This window comes from Mesoplodon mirus (genome assembly GCF_964341445.2).
Source record: "Mesoplodon mirus genome assembly, chromosome: 14".
NCBI lineage: Eukaryota > Metazoa > Chordata > Mammalia > Artiodactyla > Ziphiidae > Mesoplodon > Mesoplodon mirus.
In genome coordinates, this window is record NC_138990.1 from 31,266,178 (window position 1) to 31,286,096 (window position 19,919).

At 43.1% G+C, this 19,919-nt stretch overlaps 1 protein-coding gene across 1 annotated transcript in view; it reads right to left on the bottom strand.

Annotated features, from left to right (window-relative positions):
* ADAM17 (ADAM metallopeptidase domain 17) overlaps positions 1-12,578 on the bottom strand; it is a 54,662-nt gene extending 42,084 nt beyond the window's left edge. The window contains exons 1-2 of the mRNA XM_082643175.1: positions 12,298-12,578; positions 1,204-1,336 (exon numbers count right to left, since the gene is read on the bottom strand). Of these exons, the coding sequence (XP_082499301.1) occupies positions 1,204-1,336; positions 12,298-12,394 (230 nt within the window). The 5' untranslated portion in view covers positions 12,395-12,578. The remainder of the gene's footprint in view (positions 1-1,203; positions 1,337-12,297) is intronic.
* Positions 12,579-19,919: the final 7,341 nt, after the last annotated feature.

Consider the following 19,919-nt stretch of genomic DNA (forward strand, 5'->3'; position numbering starts at 1 on the left):
ATGTCTTGAGGAGGAAACATGTCAACATCAATAAACATTTATAATATGTATACACTTGATCCAGTACAGTAATTCACCTTTTAGGAATGTATCCTATAAAAATACCTGTATAGGGTATATTTATAAAGATATTCACTGGAGCACTGTTTGTTACAGGAAAAAAAATCACTTTGATTAAACAGTATCCATCTGTACGGTACTAGTCAACAAACTGTCAGAATTTTACGCAACAGGAATATTTATGCAGCTGTTAAAAATGAGGTAAATCTATGTTATCTATATCACCTACATATATATAGATCTATATGCAAAAAATATGCATTAAAATCTTTTGGAAGTTTATACAGGAAACTTGCTGGGTCTGGGAAGTAAAAACTTCTCATACCCTCTAGAGCTTTTTGGGGTTTTTTTTGCCACGCCGCACAGCATGCGGGGATCTTAGTTCCCTGACCAGGGATCAAACCTGTGCCTCCTGCAGTGGAAGCGTGGAGTCTTAACCACTGGACCACAAGGGAAGTCCCTCTGTGGTTTTTTAAATCAGGTGCATATATTACTTTTATATATGTGTTGGAGAAGGTCTACCCTATGTATAAAGAAAAAGTCAGCCCATTTATATGCTCCCAGTGTTTGTTATTTGATATTAGTAAAGCTCCCTAAAAAGACTTTAGGAAGAGGCCTGTTATTATCTAACACATTTACCTCTGCAAAACATGAGATATTAAAATTAATGCCCAAATAGACCACATCTATCAGTTTGTGCTATGACATAAGAGCAATTCAATGTGGAAAGAGATCCAGCTCACCACTAGGTTGCGGAGTCCTAAACAAATCCTTTATCTCTAAACCTCAGTGTCTTCATATATAAAATTAAGACAGTACTTAGTATAAGGTGGACAATTCTAAAGTAGCACAAAAGTATGATAATCATTCAATTAATTAAAATTCTTTGTTAGAATTCCAAAAACTAAATAAATATACCATCATTAATTCTTTTGGAATACACATTTACTTTTTTAAAAATAGTCATTTTATGAATTTTAGAATAAGCAATACACTATTATAAGAATCATGACAGACTATAATTGTATTACAAATCTTTAAAATGTAACTTTCTACGACTTAATTAGACACTCCAATTTTTCTGCTTTTACCAAACCAAGTCCCTCATTGCTCCAACATTATTCTATGAATAATTCAAATTACCTTTTCAAGGCTGAAAAAGTTAGTAGTGTTTCTAAGTGTGTTGAAGCCTGTAGATCTCTTTTTCTTACAGAGTGCTGTTGGATATTGGATAAAGAGAGGATATCGTAGTCTGAGAGCAAAGAATCCAGCTTTTCTGAAATAAAGGTAAAAAGGTTATTAACACCTAAGCCTACTAATCAATTGTAATATCATTAAAATGAGTCAGACAACAAACTCTTCCTGATGTAATGCCCCAGCACGACCTACGAAATACTCTTACCAAACACACATAAACACACACACACACACACACATACACACACACACACACACACACACACACACCAATTTTTAAGACAAAAAGGGATTAGAGGTTGCCAAATTAAATAACAACTTTAGGAAGTAATCAGCCACACCCAAAATGTTCCATTCCTGCAAAACAAATGACCCAATTTCTCCAGGAAACAAATGGCATGAGAAAGAAGGGAGGGGTGGAGACAGAAGGGACTTAAGAATACAGCAAGCAAGGCAGTGTGTGAGCCATTTTGGATCCTAGGTCAAGCAAATCAGTTGTGGAAAGATATCTGTGACAATCAGGGGAATGTGAACATGAGTCCATGTTCATATTAGATACTAATAATTTTGATATCTCAGAGAGTATCACAGTATGCAGTGAACTTACTTCTAAATTCAAGGCATTTCTGGCTTGTATGTTTAGAATTTTTAAGATCAAGCCTGCCAACTTGACCTGCCCACTGCCCACTTGGGCTACATCAATTCCTTATCAGTTAATGTACAGTAACAAAGAGCAACAAATGTATTAATGGCCTGAGGAAACCAAACTGGGAAAGTAAATCTTTTGCAGAAAATCTTTTATACAAAAACCACATATTCCAAATTAGAGAGCAAAGCAGTGGTAATATCCCTATCATTGTTGCCCTCAACAGACACAGCAGAATATCAATCCACCAGACAGCAGGAAGTGTAAGTGGTAAGACCAAACCAATCCCTAGGAAAAGAAAAACATTAATTATTTTACCAGGCTGACTTGGAAACCAAGAAAAGCAAAGATGGACTGCCCCAAAGATAGAACAAGCACGAATCAGTTTCTATTTGGTATAGAGCAAGAGTAAACACTATAGAGTATATGCTTCCCCCATAAGTCACTTTTTATCAACAGCAACTCAGCTGTCTCTCCCACAGTCAGGAGGATTTTTGGAAGACAATTTTGGTGACTTAAGTCTCTGTAAAAACTGTCTAAAAATATTTGAGCTGATGCTTTCCTTTTCTCTCAACAAATATCACTGGAGAAGCAATGGTATTCAAAATCATTCCACTGGACTTAGAATGTCCTCAAAATATAGCAGCAGGAGCTTAAAATACAAGTGTGTTACTACTGCAGTTAAATATGCTCACAAAACCATTTTTAAAAGAAAGAATCCACCCAATACTTTTCTCCGTCCTCTTCCCCTGAATATCCTCAATTGGCTCTTTCATCCGTTCATTCACTGCTGTGTGCCAGGCCCTGGTCTAAGTACTGAGATACAGCACTCAACACAGTCAAGTCCTTGCCTAAAGCAGCACTCATTTTAGTGGGAGAGACGGACAATGCACAAGAAAATCCACGTCAGTGCCATGGTATGAAAACAGGACAGCAGAGAGGCAGTGGGAAGGGCCAATTTATACAGAGTGGTCAAAGAAGGAAAGATGCCGCACTGTCACGTAATACTCAAGCAAATGTGAAGAGGCACACTACTATACGGTTAAAGCAATTTAATCAAAGTCCATTCAAGGCTCTAACTCAAGATAAGATTAAAGTGGTAGCAAATTTCACACTTGCTGGGTACCACCCATTTTCTGTTAACAAAAATTTCCTTTTAATTTTAATCCAGAGGAAAGCTGTTTCAGAAGGCATCAATCTCTTTTATGCCGATGGACGTTTATTGGTGATTTGGCCTTGCTAATCACAATGCTTTGAGGCACCAATGAAAAACCTTCAAGAAGCTTATCATTTATTCAACAATTTTTGAGTATTTTGTTTCCCACAAGACACCATACTAGGTGTTCTATGTTATCTACACAAACATCTTGGGGTGTTTTCCCCATTTTACAAATGAAGAAACAGACTCGGAGAGAATAATATCACAAAGCTAACGAAGCACAGTACTAGGATTTGAACTGGGGTCTGCCTGGCTGAAAACCCCAAGCTTTATTGATTTCAACTTTTGAAACTGCTTAAAAATAGCCTACCTCTTCCTGGACCTTCCACTTCTTGGCCTCCTAACTTTTTGACATGTCAATCAAACATGACCATGCCTCCCTCTGAATTCTGAAGCTTTTTGTTTACATCTTTCTTCTGGCATTTTTTAGTTGTATTTGTCTTATCTCACAAAAAGACTGTAAAATGGCCAAAAATGAGCTCTGTTTTAAAATCACGGTATTCTTACCTCACAACACCTGGCAGAGAACCTTGCACAGAACAGCACTCGTTTGCTCGAATTCTCAGTGCTGATACAACCCTTTAGCTCTTGGACTTCCCTGATACAGGCTGGTGCACAGACTCAGTTTCATTCAAGATCGTAATCACTCCCACTGACTGAGAAACTTAACCTCAATTCTACAGTTTCACCGCCAACAACAGAGGCCAGCTGTTCTCGAAGAGCGCTCGCTACAACCATCACCGCCTGGAACTTGTTTCCCACCCCACTGCTCCTCGGTGGGAAATGCCAGGGGCAGGGCCCAGCCGTCTGTGCTTAACATGCCTTCCAGGTGAGGCTGATGCACACTACTCCAGTTTGAGAACCACTGAACTAGACTAAACTAAGGAAGTAAAGTGAAGAAAAAAACCTTTAAGCACAAAGATGTTCACTGTTCAGCCTTGTATTAGTTTTAAGAAAACTGGAAACGAAGTAAATTAATACCTGGCAGATAGAGAAGTTATAGCATTCCCAAATGACCAAAAAAAACCTGCAATCATTTAAAATGCTGTTAACAACAGGTTTTAAGAACATGAGGAAACACTTATAATATTAAATAAACAAAGGTAGATTTTAAAAACTGTTCATACTGCATGACCTTAACTATGTATACAAATAGGGCTAGAAAAAAAAATAAGAGCAAGATAGTAACATCATTGGTTATCTTTAGGTATTTTTCTTTAATAAGCACTTTTTAAATGCAGCTTGCTAAAGCACTTTAAAATACTTAATATGTTTCAATGGTAATTTACCCCGTTAATAACGAGAGGTCTCAGACTGGACGTCCGGGAGCCGTTACAAACAGCATGGGAAACGCGCTCTTTGTCCAGCACCCTGAGCGCCTGCTCTTGCAGGTAACCTCTCAGGTGCGCGGTATTTCACTGCACTTTACTTCCAAAATGCCAACCATCGGTAATCCAATTTTCTATAGCTTTTTCAACAGAATTTATATTGCCCCCATCCATATCCAAAAATCTTATGTATAAACCACTTAACTTCTTACAGTAGAGTTTATGACAGTTGATACTAGACAATGCTACAAAAACTACCTTCCTTAGCAGCTCAGTGTATGGTCACATTCTCCAGTTTAGAAATGCCACAGTGGCTGCCCAGCATGCTCTACAATGAGGACACTTTCCTTGCTTCCTACAAGTTGCTCCAGCGATCACCCTAAACAACTGAGCTTTTCTCATTTCGGCTGCTACAAACACGTATTAGAAAACAGACGCTATTCAAAAGGTCAGACTAGAGTACTGTATTAGTTAAGATCCCCTCCCCAAAGCTCTCCGCTCTTCTCTGCCACGTGTTAGTTTCCCTCACTTGGCCTCCTCTGTCTGGTCCTCCTTAGGGACCCTACCCTTACTCACTGCTTTTTTAATCTCTTCCACCCCCATTCCCATCCCTCCTCTCTTGCAAACACATTCTGCACATACTTTTCCCCTTTCCACCAGACCCCACCGATTCACTTATTCAACAAAAAGTTATTGAAAACCTCCTACCTTCCAAGCACTAGGGATATTAATGGAGAGAAGGAGAGATACATTTCCATTATTGCGACTTTGGGGGAAAGAGCATCACACAAAAAATCATTATAAAGTGTGTCACAAGCCAAGGGAGAGCAAGTGGAAAGAATTTACAGGACACAGCAGGAGCATGACCCCTGCCTGGCAAGCCAAGGATGCTTTCCCAGGGAAACAGCACTGAAGTTATGACCGGAAGGATGAGGAAGCAGCACAGAGAACGAAAAGAAAGGACAGGGTTCTAAGCAGAGGGCATACCTATGCTGAGGTCCACAAGAAATCCAGAACACAATACACTCAAAGAATTGAAAGCAAGTCAGTGAGGCTGGAGTGCAGAACGGCACCGCGGACATGAAGAGGTTGTGAGGCTGCAAGGGCGGGCGGAGGTCTGGTCATGGAGGGTCGCGGAACTAAATTAAGGATTTTTGACTTTGGATAAGGGCAAGAGCTATAAATTAGAAATTTCATCGTGACTGTGAAACCAAATGCCCCTAAAACCAAGTTCCCCTGCCAAGTTTATGATTAGCCTCTCTATCTGAAACTTTATTCTCTTTCTTGACGTGCCTCTGTTGCCCTCAGGATTGAAGAGTATCAAAGAAAAGGCAGGACTGAAACCAAGCAGGACCCTTCAGGGCCCTCCCAGATAAAAAAAAAACCTTTCATTAAAAAAAAAAATTATTATTTATTTATTTAGGCTGCGTTGGGTCTTCGCTGCTGCGCGCGGGCTTTCTCTAGTTGCGGCGAGCGGGGGCTACTCTTCGTTGCGGTGCGCGGGCTTCTCATTGCTGTGGCTTCTCTTGTTGCGGAGCACGAGCTCTAGGCACGCGGGCTTCAGTAGTTCGCGGGCTCTAGAGCACAGGCTGAGTAGTTGTGGCGCACGGGCTTAGTTGCTCTGCAGCATGTGGGATCTTCCCGGACCAGGGCTCGAACCCGTGTCCCCGGCATTGGAAGGCGGATTCTTAACCACTGGTCCACGAGGGAAGTCCCTACAAAAGCCCTTCTGTCCCCCGTTTCTGGTTTGTAGAAAAGGCTTTAGTCTCTTAGACCTTCCCTGAGTACCAAAGAGCAGCTTCAAGCAATTACTAATTAGAGAAGTGATGGAAGGCTGAAACAAAGGGAAAACGGTCAAGAAACAATAGAGAGTCCTAATTCCTCCTCCAGGGATATACAGAACAATCTGACACAAATCTTTGAGTTGTTCTGCAGGAACTAAGACAGCCCCCTCCTCCCAACTGGAGAATAGTGACTACAAGCTGACCACAGGCACACAGAATCCAGACCGGTTGGAACCAGAAAGTTGATGATTAAGACTCATGAAAAACCACCCTGTTACTTCACCACCAACCAATCAGAAGAAAGCTATGCTCCTGCAACCCTCACCCCAAACGTTGCCTTTAAAAACCATGGCCAGCCAGGAAGATGGAGCTGAGACAAGCCTACATCTCCCATCTTCTCCATTGGCGCCCTCCCAACCAATAAACCTTCTGCTCCAAACTCGCACACTTCCATCTGTTGGGCCTCACTGGGCGTCAGGCACATGAGCTTGGGTTCAACAACTGCAGTGTGCAGAACGGGCTGGAGGAGGACAAAACTGGAGTCTGGGAAACCAGCTAGTCAGCTGCTGAGCAATCCAGGTGGAGATCACTAGAAGACCCCAGGTTTCTGGCTTGGATACCTGGGTAGGCAGTGGCACCACATTCACTGAGATTTAAAAAAATACACAACTAAGAGGAGGTCTGGGGGAGGGATGTGTTGAAGAGAAAAACCATAAGCCCACTTTTGCTAAAGCCCACGATACCAAACCTAGGTTTAATACCTAACTGTAGTTTCGACCTTCACCAGAAAAGTAATCTTAACCAACAAGTTTGGAATTGTCTACTACTGAGGTAATCTGTCGTAGGGGCCCCCTCCATCCCCCAGAGGAAGAAGAGGTTATCCATATGATAAAATCCCTGCCAGTTCCCTTCCCCAAAAAAAGATGATGTCCTGGCCTAAAAACAATACTTTTCTTTTCTTTCGCTAACAGATCCCTTGCCCCACCCTTACTCCTATAAAAACCTTCTATTTGGTACAAACCCTCAGAGGGCCCCTCTAGTTGCTAGAAGGGATGCTGCCCAATTCATAAATCGCCTAATAAAGCCAATTAGATCTTTAGATTTACTCGGTTGAATTTTGGTTTTTTAGCAGGTTGATACAAGGGGACAAGTGGATGCTGAAAGATTCTGAAGTTCTACACTGTATCTTGTTCCTTTATATACAGTTTGCAATTATTCATTTACATACAACTTCTCTGCATTTAGTCATCATATGTTTGCAGTTATGTCACTGATAAATCACGTAATGATTTTAAGCAGGGAAAGAGTAAATCTGTTATTCTATGATTTTCAAAATCAAGATCAGTGGTTAAAAAGCTGCTGATACTTTGTTCCTTTTTTTATGTTCTCAAAGAATAAACAGAGGGCTTCCCTGGTGGCGCAGTGGTTAAGAATCCGCCTGCCAATGCAGGGGACACAGGTTCGCGCCCTGGTCTGGGAAGATCCCACATGCCACGGAGAAACTAAGCCCGTGCGCCACAACTACTGAGCCTGCGAGCCACAACTGCTGAAACCCGCACGCCTAGAGCCCGTGCTCCACAACGAGAAGCCACCACAATGAGAAGCCCGCACACCACAACGAAGAGTAGACCCTCGCTTGCAGCAAGAGAAAGCCTGTGCGGCAACGAAGACCCAACACAGCCAAAAAGAAAGAAATAAAATAAAGTTCCCTTTTAAAAAAAACAGAATAAAGAGGAAGCTGGACCTTCAGGCCTGCAACAAACCGGCTTTCTGGATACAGATATGGAGTGGCCTATAGATCTGATAAACCTTCTTACTCTACACTTCTCTCATACCTGAACTGTTCTGTCTCCAGGATACGCTTGTATGGCCACTGACTTTTGGTACAACGACACAAAATATACCCTTACTTCATTCATCAAGCCAAGGCAAGTTTTTAAGATAAAACTGATTTTTAAATAATGAGGTGTTAGAAGAGTCTGGGAACACCTGTGAACTTTTTACTTAATTTCTCTTTTCTTTTTGCAATAAATTGCATCTTTCTGGAATTCAACTTGCAGTTGTCATGCAGAATCCCTGTAGCACTCTGCTCACTCTCCACGGCTCTACTGCACAGAGTATGAAGAGTTCCCCCAAAATGACAGTGTCATGCGCCCATTTCTGGTGTCAGAAGTGGAAAAGATAAAGCCAGGGCTGCTGTCAAGTGTTTATTCTGCTTGTGCAGAAGACACGTGAGACCTGACTGCTCTTCAATACTCCCCAAAATACGCAGGACAAGGGGGAGGCCTGGTCGGGTCACTCTGCAACAAGCCCTAAGTATGGGTGAATCCCTCCTTGGGATTAAGGGATAAGAAAAGAACAGTGCTGTTTGCTAGGCAGTGGACCCCAGAACCTGGGAACTAAAAACCTAATTTTATGGGTTTATACCAGTTAGGGAAGCTGGAGGGTGAGCTGCCTCAAATAATTCCTCATCAAGAGCCCTTCACCTGGGCTGGGACTAAACCTGGGCCAAGACTTTCCAGCAAGACCAGTCACATGGAAACTCTGAGCCAAAAATGAAAGTGAGCACAGCCCAAGGGAACCTCCAAAGAACCCTGGATTGATCCATAAGGCTCTGTAGCTGAAATGGATGCAAATTCGGGTCTCAAAAGCAATGAGATTACTTCCACAATTTCCAGCGCTGCTGCCTTTTCCTACATTAAACCTTGTCTCCTATACACATTCTTCTAATCAAACAAAGAGGTAAGTAATTTTGGACATATGTTTGAGGTACCTGTGAACACTGAGGTGGATACATGAGAGTGGAGCTTCAGAGAACAAGTCTAGGTCAGAGACACATATTTGGTAGTTATCCAAACAGTCAAATGGTAAGTGAAACCAGGGCAACAGGTGAGACTTGTCAAAGCCTACAACTCTTATTAAAAGAGAGAAAAAAAGAAAAAGAGGTATGTGCGGAGGGAGATACCCATCTCTTTGGTTCATTTTAGGACTAAGTTAAGGGATATGAAAGTGAAAAAGCCCTTCATTTCACCTCCCAACCTCTGTGAAGCCTCTTCCTGTCCCTCCCTCCCTACCCATCTTTTTCTGACTTTCCTCAAAGTATACTTCCAACTGAAAACACTCACCATCTCTCACAAATACAAAATGGTGAAGGATCTAAAATTCAACTACACTTGACCTTGTAGGACACCTACACTTAATGTTCTAGAAAACCCATGAAGGCCAAATGGAATTCTCCAGTTTCCCCACCATGGCTTTCTGCTTAACTCTTCTCTTTGTTCTACTCTAGAAATACAGTTTCTCTCTCTGACTAGTACAAAGGAGAGCTGCATTAAATTTCTCTTGAAGCAGGTGGGGTGGGTAAGTGTTTTAGTTTCAAAAGAACCCAGCCTGTAAGCAAAATTAACATCAAAAGACGAACTCAGATGTCAAAATACTGAGCAAAATGATGCCCTCAATAATGAGAAATGAGCGGGGCAATGTGGAGAATCCCATGCCAATTACCTAAAGGTACATTTCAAATATGTTTCAGATACAAATTTTCATCCCTCATCTGTGACCTACATTTTTTTCCCTTCCACCCACTATATTCTTTTATTAAAAGTAACACAGAGAAAACTCTTTTGAAATCACAGTGACGCTTATATGCCCCAGCTGTAACTGCAACAAGATACCACTATGACTAAGCTCAAATGACTTGTAAATTTCCTAAATGATGCAATTCACGACAGTTCAACTGAAATCATTTTGGGTGACCTGTGGAGTACTCCAAAAGCCAGATTCTATTATACATTTTTATTCTTCAGAAAATGTTGTCAAATCCCTAATCAATATTTAGAACTGCAGTTTTGGGGTTATGGTAACATTTATAGGATAAGAAGGCTATTAAACAATAAACCATGCTCTTTAACTATGAAATTATTCATTGGCCTCGACCAATTCAATCTAAATGGTAGGGTAGAGTTAAGCAACAAGCTACATCCAAAGCTATCAAACAAACACACAAAAAAGTCATTCCTCAAAAGAAAAAATACCCTCAAGCCATATATTTATCACTAACTGAATGAACCTGACAAGTCACTACACCTTTCAGAGACTCATCTCACCTGCCGCTTTATTTAAAAACCTAGACACGATCTCCAAGGTTCATTTCAATTCTAACAATCTCTAAGTGCCTCCATCAGGACTGTCCTTATTTTCTCTCTTCAACTACTTAACCTTACAGCCTGGGCTCAATATCATCACCTCCTTCAGGGAGCCTTCACTAACCTTCCCTGGAGAGGTTCAGTGACCCCTGATGAAAATAATACCCACCATAATGTCTTCTCTCACTCTCCTTCCTATTGTTCTAGAATTATCTGTTTAGATGTCTCTATTCTACTACACCAAAAGCTTTTTGAAGATGAATATAGTCTGATCTTTATATTTCCAATGCCACACATAAAACTTGCATACAGTATGTGTTCTTCAAACATGCAGTGAATAAATGGTAAGGGTATGCATTTTTCTGGCACCAGTGGTCTGCACTTTGCAAATGAAAACACACGGTCAAAGAAAAAAAAAAAAAACCCTTACGATTTGTGAATGCTGCTGAGAATTGACCTAGAAAGTAAGGTTTTCTTCTAAACTATGTGCATTCCCAGGATTCGTTCTACTTATTTTTCCACTTGTGAACAAGAGAATGATAACAAAAGTGAAACAGTTGTGTTAGAGTGGTAAAAATATAACTTTAATATTTCAAAATACATGTTTATTCTTTTCATTAACGTTTATCCTTACGAAGTGATCCTTACCCTATGCCTCCATCCTCACCACCCCTGACTCACCATTTTCCTTCAATTTGTATTAACTTATCACATCTCAGCACTTCCTACCAGGTTCTCCTTGGCCTTTCTTTAAACTAATCACCTGCAATCCATTGCAATTTGAGATAACCACAAAGCAGTTGTTCAGGTGAGAACACAACACCTTTAATACCCTCCGCCAATTACAATTTTTGTCCATTAAATAAGGAAAAAGAATTGCCAGGTAAACTAATGCAAAATTTTTATTGGCCATAAAGAAAATCTACACAGTGTCTCAATCTGCACGATACTATGCTATATGGATTCATGGTGAAATTTGGGGGCCAAAACAACCATGAAAAATAAGGCTACAACTTCTCACACTGGGAAAATATACTGTTTCATACTTTGTTACTAATTAATCAAGCTCTCTTACATGCTAACTTTTAACAGATAAAGGACCCTAACAGGGGTCACTATACGTTTACACAAACTAACTCACACCAAAATTCACATCTCTCAATGTTAGTCCATCCTTCAAATCCAAGCTCTTTAGAAAATCCACATGACCCTCTACTTTCTGGCTTCAAAACTGACCAAATTGGTCGTCCCTGATAATTTTTGTTTCAAATGGCAAGGAAGGCATTCACAGTAGCGGCATTACGAGCTGACCCGGCAAGTTTAAGTACCTCTCATAAGCTACAATTTAAATAACACGCTTAAGATGTTCGCAAAAAGTAACTCTAAGACGAGTTCCCCAGGCACCGCCTTCCAACCAGATTACCGCCTAAGTACCTCCTACAGAAGAAAACCTAGTTCGCTTCCTTGGAGAGCCAGGAAGAGCCGTGCAGCCTGGGGCCTTCCTATCCTCCTCCAGAACCCTGCCTTTGGTACGGACACAATAGAAATTTGCTCCCGAGAAGGGCAGAGACCTGGACCACATCTCCCTCTCCGAACACGAGCCACCACCACCCCGCCTCACCTCTGTCCGGAACACACGCCCAAACGCGAACTCAGCGGGCAGACCCCTCCCAGGCCCTCAGTCACTCCCGGAGGCCCCCTCCAGGATCCCTGCCCATCCCGAGACAAGCCCATCTCCATTCTTTCCTGAACTCTTAGAGCCACACCCCCTTGCTACGCTGCAAACTAAGGGACGCGCCACCGTAGTCCAATACCCCGCCCCCAAACACCTGATAGATCCTGCTCCCCTGCTCTTCCCCGAAAGCTGCGCGCTCCAGGCACCCGGTGCCGGCCGAAGCCAGATCCACAGGGTCTTTACCGAGTCGCTGCGGGGAGCCGAAGCCCGGCTCGTCCGGCGGTCGCGGCGCCAGCACGAAAGGAACCAAGCTGCTCAGGAAGAGGACACACTGCCTCATGTTCCCGGCCCGGCCAGCGGCTCCACCTCTCTGGGCAGCCTTCGCCTGACGGGAGCTCAGGACGCTGCTCACATTGGGAGAGGACGGGATCCGCCCGGCCCGGCGCCTGCAGCCTCTTACTCTTACCGCGCCGCCTACCGGAAAACTCTAGAGCCGGGCTCCAGGTTCCCGGAAGCGCAGGCAGCGCTCGGAGAGGCTGGCTCAGCCTGCTTCCGGCCGCCGCCAGCCCCCGCACCGCCCACAGCCGGGCGCCGCGCGGCATGCCGGGAGTCCCTCGCCTCCGCCGGCCCGCGCCGGCGCGCCGCCATTTTGCCGCCCCTCCGCCCGCCCCCTTGCGTCCCACGGGGGCTCGGCCGGCGCCGCCTCTAACGCGCCCCGCGACGTCCTGACTCGACCCCCTCGGGCCACGCCTCTGTCCCTGGGTGACCGCCGAGAGGGAAGCGGGAGCTCGCGAGGAGGCCCTCAAACGCGCGCCCGGCCACCTCCCTCGCCTCGGTCCGACCCACGTCTGGACAGGATCCCTGTTACCCTTTTTACTACCTAGCTCTGGAAACCACCGTGGGGTCCAGAGTGGGCGAGGAGGAGCGCCGGGCCGGGTGGGCTCGGGGTGCTGACCCAGCAGCGGAGTGCCTGGGACGACGGCCGGGCTCCCGGGAGCAGAGGCCCCGCGTCCATGCGCCAGCTTCTGCGAGGCCAACCTCCTAGTCGCAAATGGGGTGCAGCTTGGCTTTCGGGGCCCAGCGTCGTACCACCCGGGCGTCTCAGGCCTCCGTCCGTTGTAACGGAAGAGGCTTTGTGGAGGGAAATAAATAGGCGCTTCCTTGATGCCCATTTTCTTGTTGGCCCCGCTGTATGTAGAGGGTCTGCAAGCATTTCCAGAAACTAAATCCTAAACCTAACTCCTCGTCTGCCCGTACCGGTTCTAGAGAGGTCCAGCCAACTTCTTGAAACTCAACTCTGTGCTTGGTCACTTTAGCTTAGACTGGAAATTTACCAAGACACTTTGTGTTTTGTTTTGCAATCCTTTGCATAATTTTAGCTCCAGTGAGTGTTTATGGTACTGAATAAAACATTCTAATAACGTTGGACGTGAATTGCTATTTTGGTTCAACTAAAGTTTATGCAAGTACGACAGAACACATTTTCCACTTAAGCGTGAGTGAGCGGGACAGCCTTGTCTCCATTATGAAATCGAAAACTCTTAGGGATAGAATATTAGTCCTGTCTGGTCAAGTTTTACGGCTACTCCTAATAAAATACTCAAACTATGGTTTGAATTTAGGTTCACTGTGGCATGCCTCAGTAAAATCTCAGCATCTTTTCCCAACAGTTATTATCCAGAGTTACTGGTTTTGTGCATTTTGGGCTTAACTGAACCTGTTGTGTTCATCTGAGGTATAAAATGCCTCATTAAACATATACATTGATGGCATTCCTAATCAAAAAGTAAGCAGAGGTTCACCTCTGCAAATTGTACATAATTTTTAAAAGATGTATCCCATAAAACGTGACAGTTGTGGACAATTTTTTTTTGTACAGTGAGAATATCATCTTACTTTCTGAGCACCCAGACACCATGCTCTCCAGCTTATACCTTTAGTAGATGCTAGATTATACTCTTTCTGTGTTCCACCCACAGCTCTTCTACAGTACCTTGCTCGTAGACGGCCCTTCACTGTTTAATAAATGCCATTTTAAAAAAGTAAAGCTCCTGATTCATTTGCTTATTCATATCCAGAAGTCCTAGATTTTCAGAGACAGTCAAGGTTTCAAGTAATTTTTCCCATTCACAAATCAGGACCCAAATGATGATTTCCAGTTTGAGGTTTATCTTTCATTTATAAATTGTCCATGCCTTTAAAATATAAGAGCACCACGTGGGGGAGATATAGAGCCAGAGGAACATAATAAGAGGGACACATTGGATAGAACTAGTAGTCTGAGCCAGCTGTCTTCAAACTTTTATACTCTTATCCCCAAAAGAATTTTTAAAAAATATGTACTCCCTGTATACATTTAACATTTTTCATCATAAATGTAAGTAGTTGAAAAGGATGAAATTTCCAGCATAATGTAAACACTGACATTTATTTATTTTTAATTTTACTTATTTATTTTTGGCTGCGTTGGGTCTTCGTTGCTGCGCGCGGACTGTCTCTAGTTGTGGCAAGCGGGGGCTACTCTTTTTTTTTTTTTTTTTTTTTTTCTTTTTGCGGTATGCGGGCCTCTCACTGTTGTGGCCTCTCCCGTTGCGGAGCACAGGCTCCGGACGCGCAGGCCCAGCGGCCATGGCTCACGGGCCCAGCCGCTCCGCGGCATATGGGATCCTCCCGGACCGGGGCACGAACCCGTGTCCCCTGCATCGGCAGGCGGACTCTCAACCACTGCGCCACCAGGGAGGCCCGCGGGGGCTACTCTTAATTGCGGTGTGCGGGCTTCTCACTGCGGTGGCTTCTCTTGTTGTGGAGCACAGGCTCTAGGCGTGCGGGCTTCAGTAGTTGTGGCTCGCGGGCTCCAGAGCGCAGGCTCAGTAGTTGTGGCACACGGGCTTAGTTGCTCTGTGGCATGTGGGATCTTCCCGGACCAGGGCTCGAACCCGTGTACCCACGTTGGCAGGGGGATTCTTAACCACTGCACCACCAGGGAAGTCCCAACACTGACATTCAAAATTAAAACTCTTAGGTTTAAATTTACCCAATGGAATATAAATACCTGACAGATTTGATAGCCACTGTGGTAGCCAGCCTCCCCGATGGCCCCCCAGTGATCCCTGCTTCCTGATATTCACTCCCTAGTAGAGTCCGTCCCCTTCCACACTGGTCCAAGGTTGGTCTCTGTGGCCAGTAGCGCAAAGAGGAAGCGATGGTATTTCACTTCCAAGGTTAGGTTGTAAGAGACTGTGTCTTCCATCTCGGGTGTTCTCTTACTTGCTTGCTCTCTCCTGGATCACTCACTAGGCAAAGCCAGCTTCTGTGTCATGAGAACATTCAGGAAGACTATGGAGTGCTTCATAGGAAGAGAGGTCACCAGCCCACAACCAGCAAGTAACTGAGACCTGCCAAAGACTATCTGCCTGAGCTTGGAAGTGAATCCTCCAGCCCCAGGCAACCTTTAAGACAAATGCAGTCTCCCAACCCAACAGCTTGACTGCAGCCTCAGGAGAGACCCTGAGCCAGAACTGCCCACCCAAGCCATTCCCTGGTTTTTGACCATCAGAAACTGGGAGATAATAAATACTGGTTATTTCAAGCTCCAAAATTAAGGGTAGTTTGTTATACAGCCACTATTGTCTGTTTGAAAAACACATGAACAAGTTAACTGGATCCTGGGTTCCTCTCCTTAACAACAGAAGTGGTTCTTTTAATTTAGGATTTAATAAAGATAAAAGATTACTTGAGATTTGCTGATCCCAGGCTATAGAATGAATTACTTACAGTTTACTTACTGCAAGTGAATGTAAGAGTAAAATATTTATAGGCTTCCCTGGTGGCGCAGTGGTTGAGAGTCCGCCTGCCGATTCAGGGGACATAGGTTCGTGCCCCGGTCTGGGAGGATCCCACATGCTGTGGAGCGGCTGGGCCCGTGAGCCATGGCCGCTAAGCCTGCGCGTCCGGAGCCTGTGCTCCGCAATGGGAGAGGCCACAACAGTGAGAGGCCCGCGTACCGCAAAAAAAAAAAAAAAAAATGAGTGAAATATTTACAATCATTAAACACCTGTTGCCACCTATGGTTCTGGAGTTAACTACCAGATCCACATACGCATTGGTAAGACCTTTCATCTAAATGATCAGAGACATGGCTGTCTAGTTCTGGCTGAGTTTGGGGGCTTTTTCTTTTGTCATCCCAGCTCTGTTTCTCTTATTATCCACTATTTGTCCTATACCAATCCCACCAGTCCTTATAGATGTATAGATTCTTCATCACTCTATTTCTAAAATGCTAATTATTCCTACATCTGTATCCTTTTTTGCCAGTAAACATATCTATGTGAAGTTAGCACTTCAAAAAGTATGAGTCGAAACTTCCCTGGTGGTCCAGTGGTTAAGACTTCCAATGCAGAGGGTGCGGGTTCGATCTCTGGTTCGGAAGCTAAGATCCCACGTGCCTTGCGGCCAAAAAACCAAAACATAAAACAGAAGAAGCAATATTGTAACAAATTCAATAAAAAAACTTAAAAAGTATGAGTCAATCCACAAATCTCCATTAGACGATAGACCGCTCTTACTGGAATATGACTATATACAAAGTCATGTACCAAGAACTATAGCTTCCAGGATTTTAGTTCAGAAATTTTAATGTATTTCAGATCCTTTTAGAAAGAAAAATGAAAAATACATCACGCACGGAGCAAAGCAGAATATTTGAGGATCCTCACTGGTAAACAGATGATTCTTTGGGAATTTTTTAATAGGCAAAAAAATAACCAGCCCTCTTGAAACTGGAATAGTATTTCCCCTCAAGTTCAAAAAGAGAAGGAAACCAGCCATTTCATTCAAAATGTTATTTCAAGAAGGTTCCTTTCTAAAATTTTAGTAACAGTTTCTTTCTCTCTCTCACATACACACACACTTTTTTATGTCTCTTTCTTATCAGGCATCTTTGTCTTTATCACAGAATTATCAATATTTGCAGCAGCTAATCTGTCTGTTGTGAGCAGAGGTAGCATACCTCCTATATATTGTATGCCATACAAAACATGGAGCTGTGTTCTTTTCCTTCTTAAATCCCTTTCTCTCTCCCTAGAGATCTCAGAGTAATTGAACCACAGGAATAACTGAACCCAGAGAAGAGATTGGATCAAGAGAAAAAAATGGAAACTTGTGCCGGTTTGAAATTACCTCAGGTCTGAAATGGCCAAAAGTCATTACTCTTGGGTTGACAGGCCCCAGAGAGGAAGCAATAGCCAATTACTCTCCAGTTCTGCAGTGGCCAGAAGCCTTAATTGAAAACCTGTTCCATTTCGTCCTATTTAGAAAAACAGAACTCAGTTGTTGAATGTTTAAAATCTGGTAACTCTAATAGCATTTTAAGATTAATACCTCCAAAGTGAATGAAATCAGAATCTCTAAGAGATAACTGCACTCCCATGTTCACTGCAGTGTTATTCACAATAGCCAAGACGTGGAAACAACTTAAGTGTCCACTGGCAGATAAATGGATAGAGAAGACGTGGTGTGTACATACAATGGGAGATTACTCAGCCGTAAAAAGGAAGGACATCGTGCCATTTGCAACACATGGATGAAACTGAAGGACATTATGCTAAATAAGTCAGACACAAAAAGGTAAACACAGTATGATTTCACTTACATGTAGAATCTTATAAAGGTTAAACTCAAAGAAGCAGAGAGCAGAACAGTGGTTGGCAGAATCTGGGGGTGGGAGGGGTGGGAATGGGGAGATATCGGTCAAAGGTACAAACTTTCAGTTACAAAATGTGCGGATCTAATGTACTCTATGGTGACTATAGTTAAGAACACTGTTTTGTATACTTGAACTTTGCTCAGACAGTATTCGTTTTCTCTTAAATTTATTTATTTATTTATTTTTGGTTGCGTTGGGTCTTCACTGCTGTGTGTGGGCTTCTCATTGTGCTGGCTCCTCTTGTTGTGGAGCACAGGCTCTAGGCATGCGGGCTTCATTAGTTGTGGCTCGTGGGCTCTAGAGCACAGGCTCAGTAGTTGTGGCGCACGGGCTTAGCTGCTCCGTGGCATGTGGGATCTTCCCAGACTAGGGCTTGAACCCATGTCCCCTGCACTGGTAGGCGGATTCCTAACCACTGTGCCACCAGGGAAGTCCCAGACAGTATTTCTTAAGTGTTCTCACCACACACACAAAAATGGTAACTATGGATGTATTAACTAGCTTGATTGTGATAATCATCTCACAGTGAATAGGTATATAACACCAACACATTGTATACCTTAAATATACACAATTAAAAATATATATATACACACACATTTTTTTGTCAATTATACCTCAATAAGGCTGGAAATAAAGTAATACCAAAGAGACCCACATCATACGTTTGATCTCAAAGGACTTACATCCTAAAAGATGAAAGGTACATAGAAACACAAAAACACAATGTGTATTGGTCTAAAAAAAAGCTGGTGTCATGCATTTTTTCCTATTAATTTTTTAAAATAAAATTTTCATTTTGGAATAATTTTAGATGTACAGGAAAGTTGCAAGATAGTACAGAGTTCTCAAATACTCCCAGCTTCCCCTAATGTTAATATCTTACATAATCAAGGTATGTTTGTCAAAACTAAAAAAATAACATCAGATTTCACAATTTTTTAAAGTATGTGCCTTTTTGTAGTCTTTAAAAAATTGTGACAAAATACACATAAAATTTATCGTTAGTGACATTCACAGTGTTGTACAATCATCACCACTATCTAGTTCCAGGTTTTAATCACCCCAAAAGGAAACCCCATACACATTAAGCAGTTATTCTCCATTACCCCTTTTTCCTGGCCCTTGATAACCACTAATAGGACTGCACAGTTTCTGTTCCAGGAGTCAACCCAGGATACCATATTGCATTTAGTCACGTTGGCTTTTTATGCTTTAGGACATATAAAACTATTCCTAAATATTTTACTCTGTAGAGAAGTACCAGTTAATATGCTTAACTGGTGTTGAAGGAAACTATCCAGCTCAGTCCCTCACTCATCTCTCCTCTGTACTAGTCTAACAGCCTCTGAAGTGACTTTCTTGCTTCTGGTTTTCTTTCCACCAACATCTCTTCTTGTCTTGGATAACACTGCCTAAATGTCTCTTCCTCATGGCATGTTTCTTGCTTCTTTTATAGTCTGTCCTCTGTTTGTCCCACATTGTTGTCTACTGATGCTATCTTGTTTTTCTCCACCAGCGCATAAGTTCCTGAGGCAAGGACTATGCTACCTTCCACAGCAAGTAACACAGTCCTGTGCAGAAGGCTATTCTCATTAACCCAAACAAATTAGACAATTTAAAGCTTGTAATGGGTGGAATTGTATCCCATAAAAAAGATATGTTCAAGTCTGAACCCCGTGTATTTATGAATGTGATCATATTAGGAAATAAAGTCTCTGTAGATATAATCAAGCTAAGGTGAGGTCCTACTGGATTAGGGTGGGCCCTAAGTCCAATGACCAGTGAGTGTCCTTATGAGGAGAAGTGACACAGGTACACACACAGGGAGACACCATGTGATGACATGGGCAGAAGTTGGAGTGATGCAGCCACAAGCCGAGGAGAAGCCAAAGGTTGCTCACGACCACCAGAAGCCAAGAAGACGCAAAGGGGGATTATTCCCGAGAGCCTTCAGAGGGAGAACGGCTCTGCTGACACCTGGATTTTGGATTTCCAGCCTACAGATCTGTGAGAGAATAAATGTCTCTTGTTTGGGGAATTCCCTGGTGGTCCAGTGGTTAGGACTCACACTTCCACTGCAGGGGGCCAGGGTTTGATTCCCTGGTTGGGGAACTAACCTCAAAAGCCCCATGGCGCAGCAATAAATAAATAAATATAT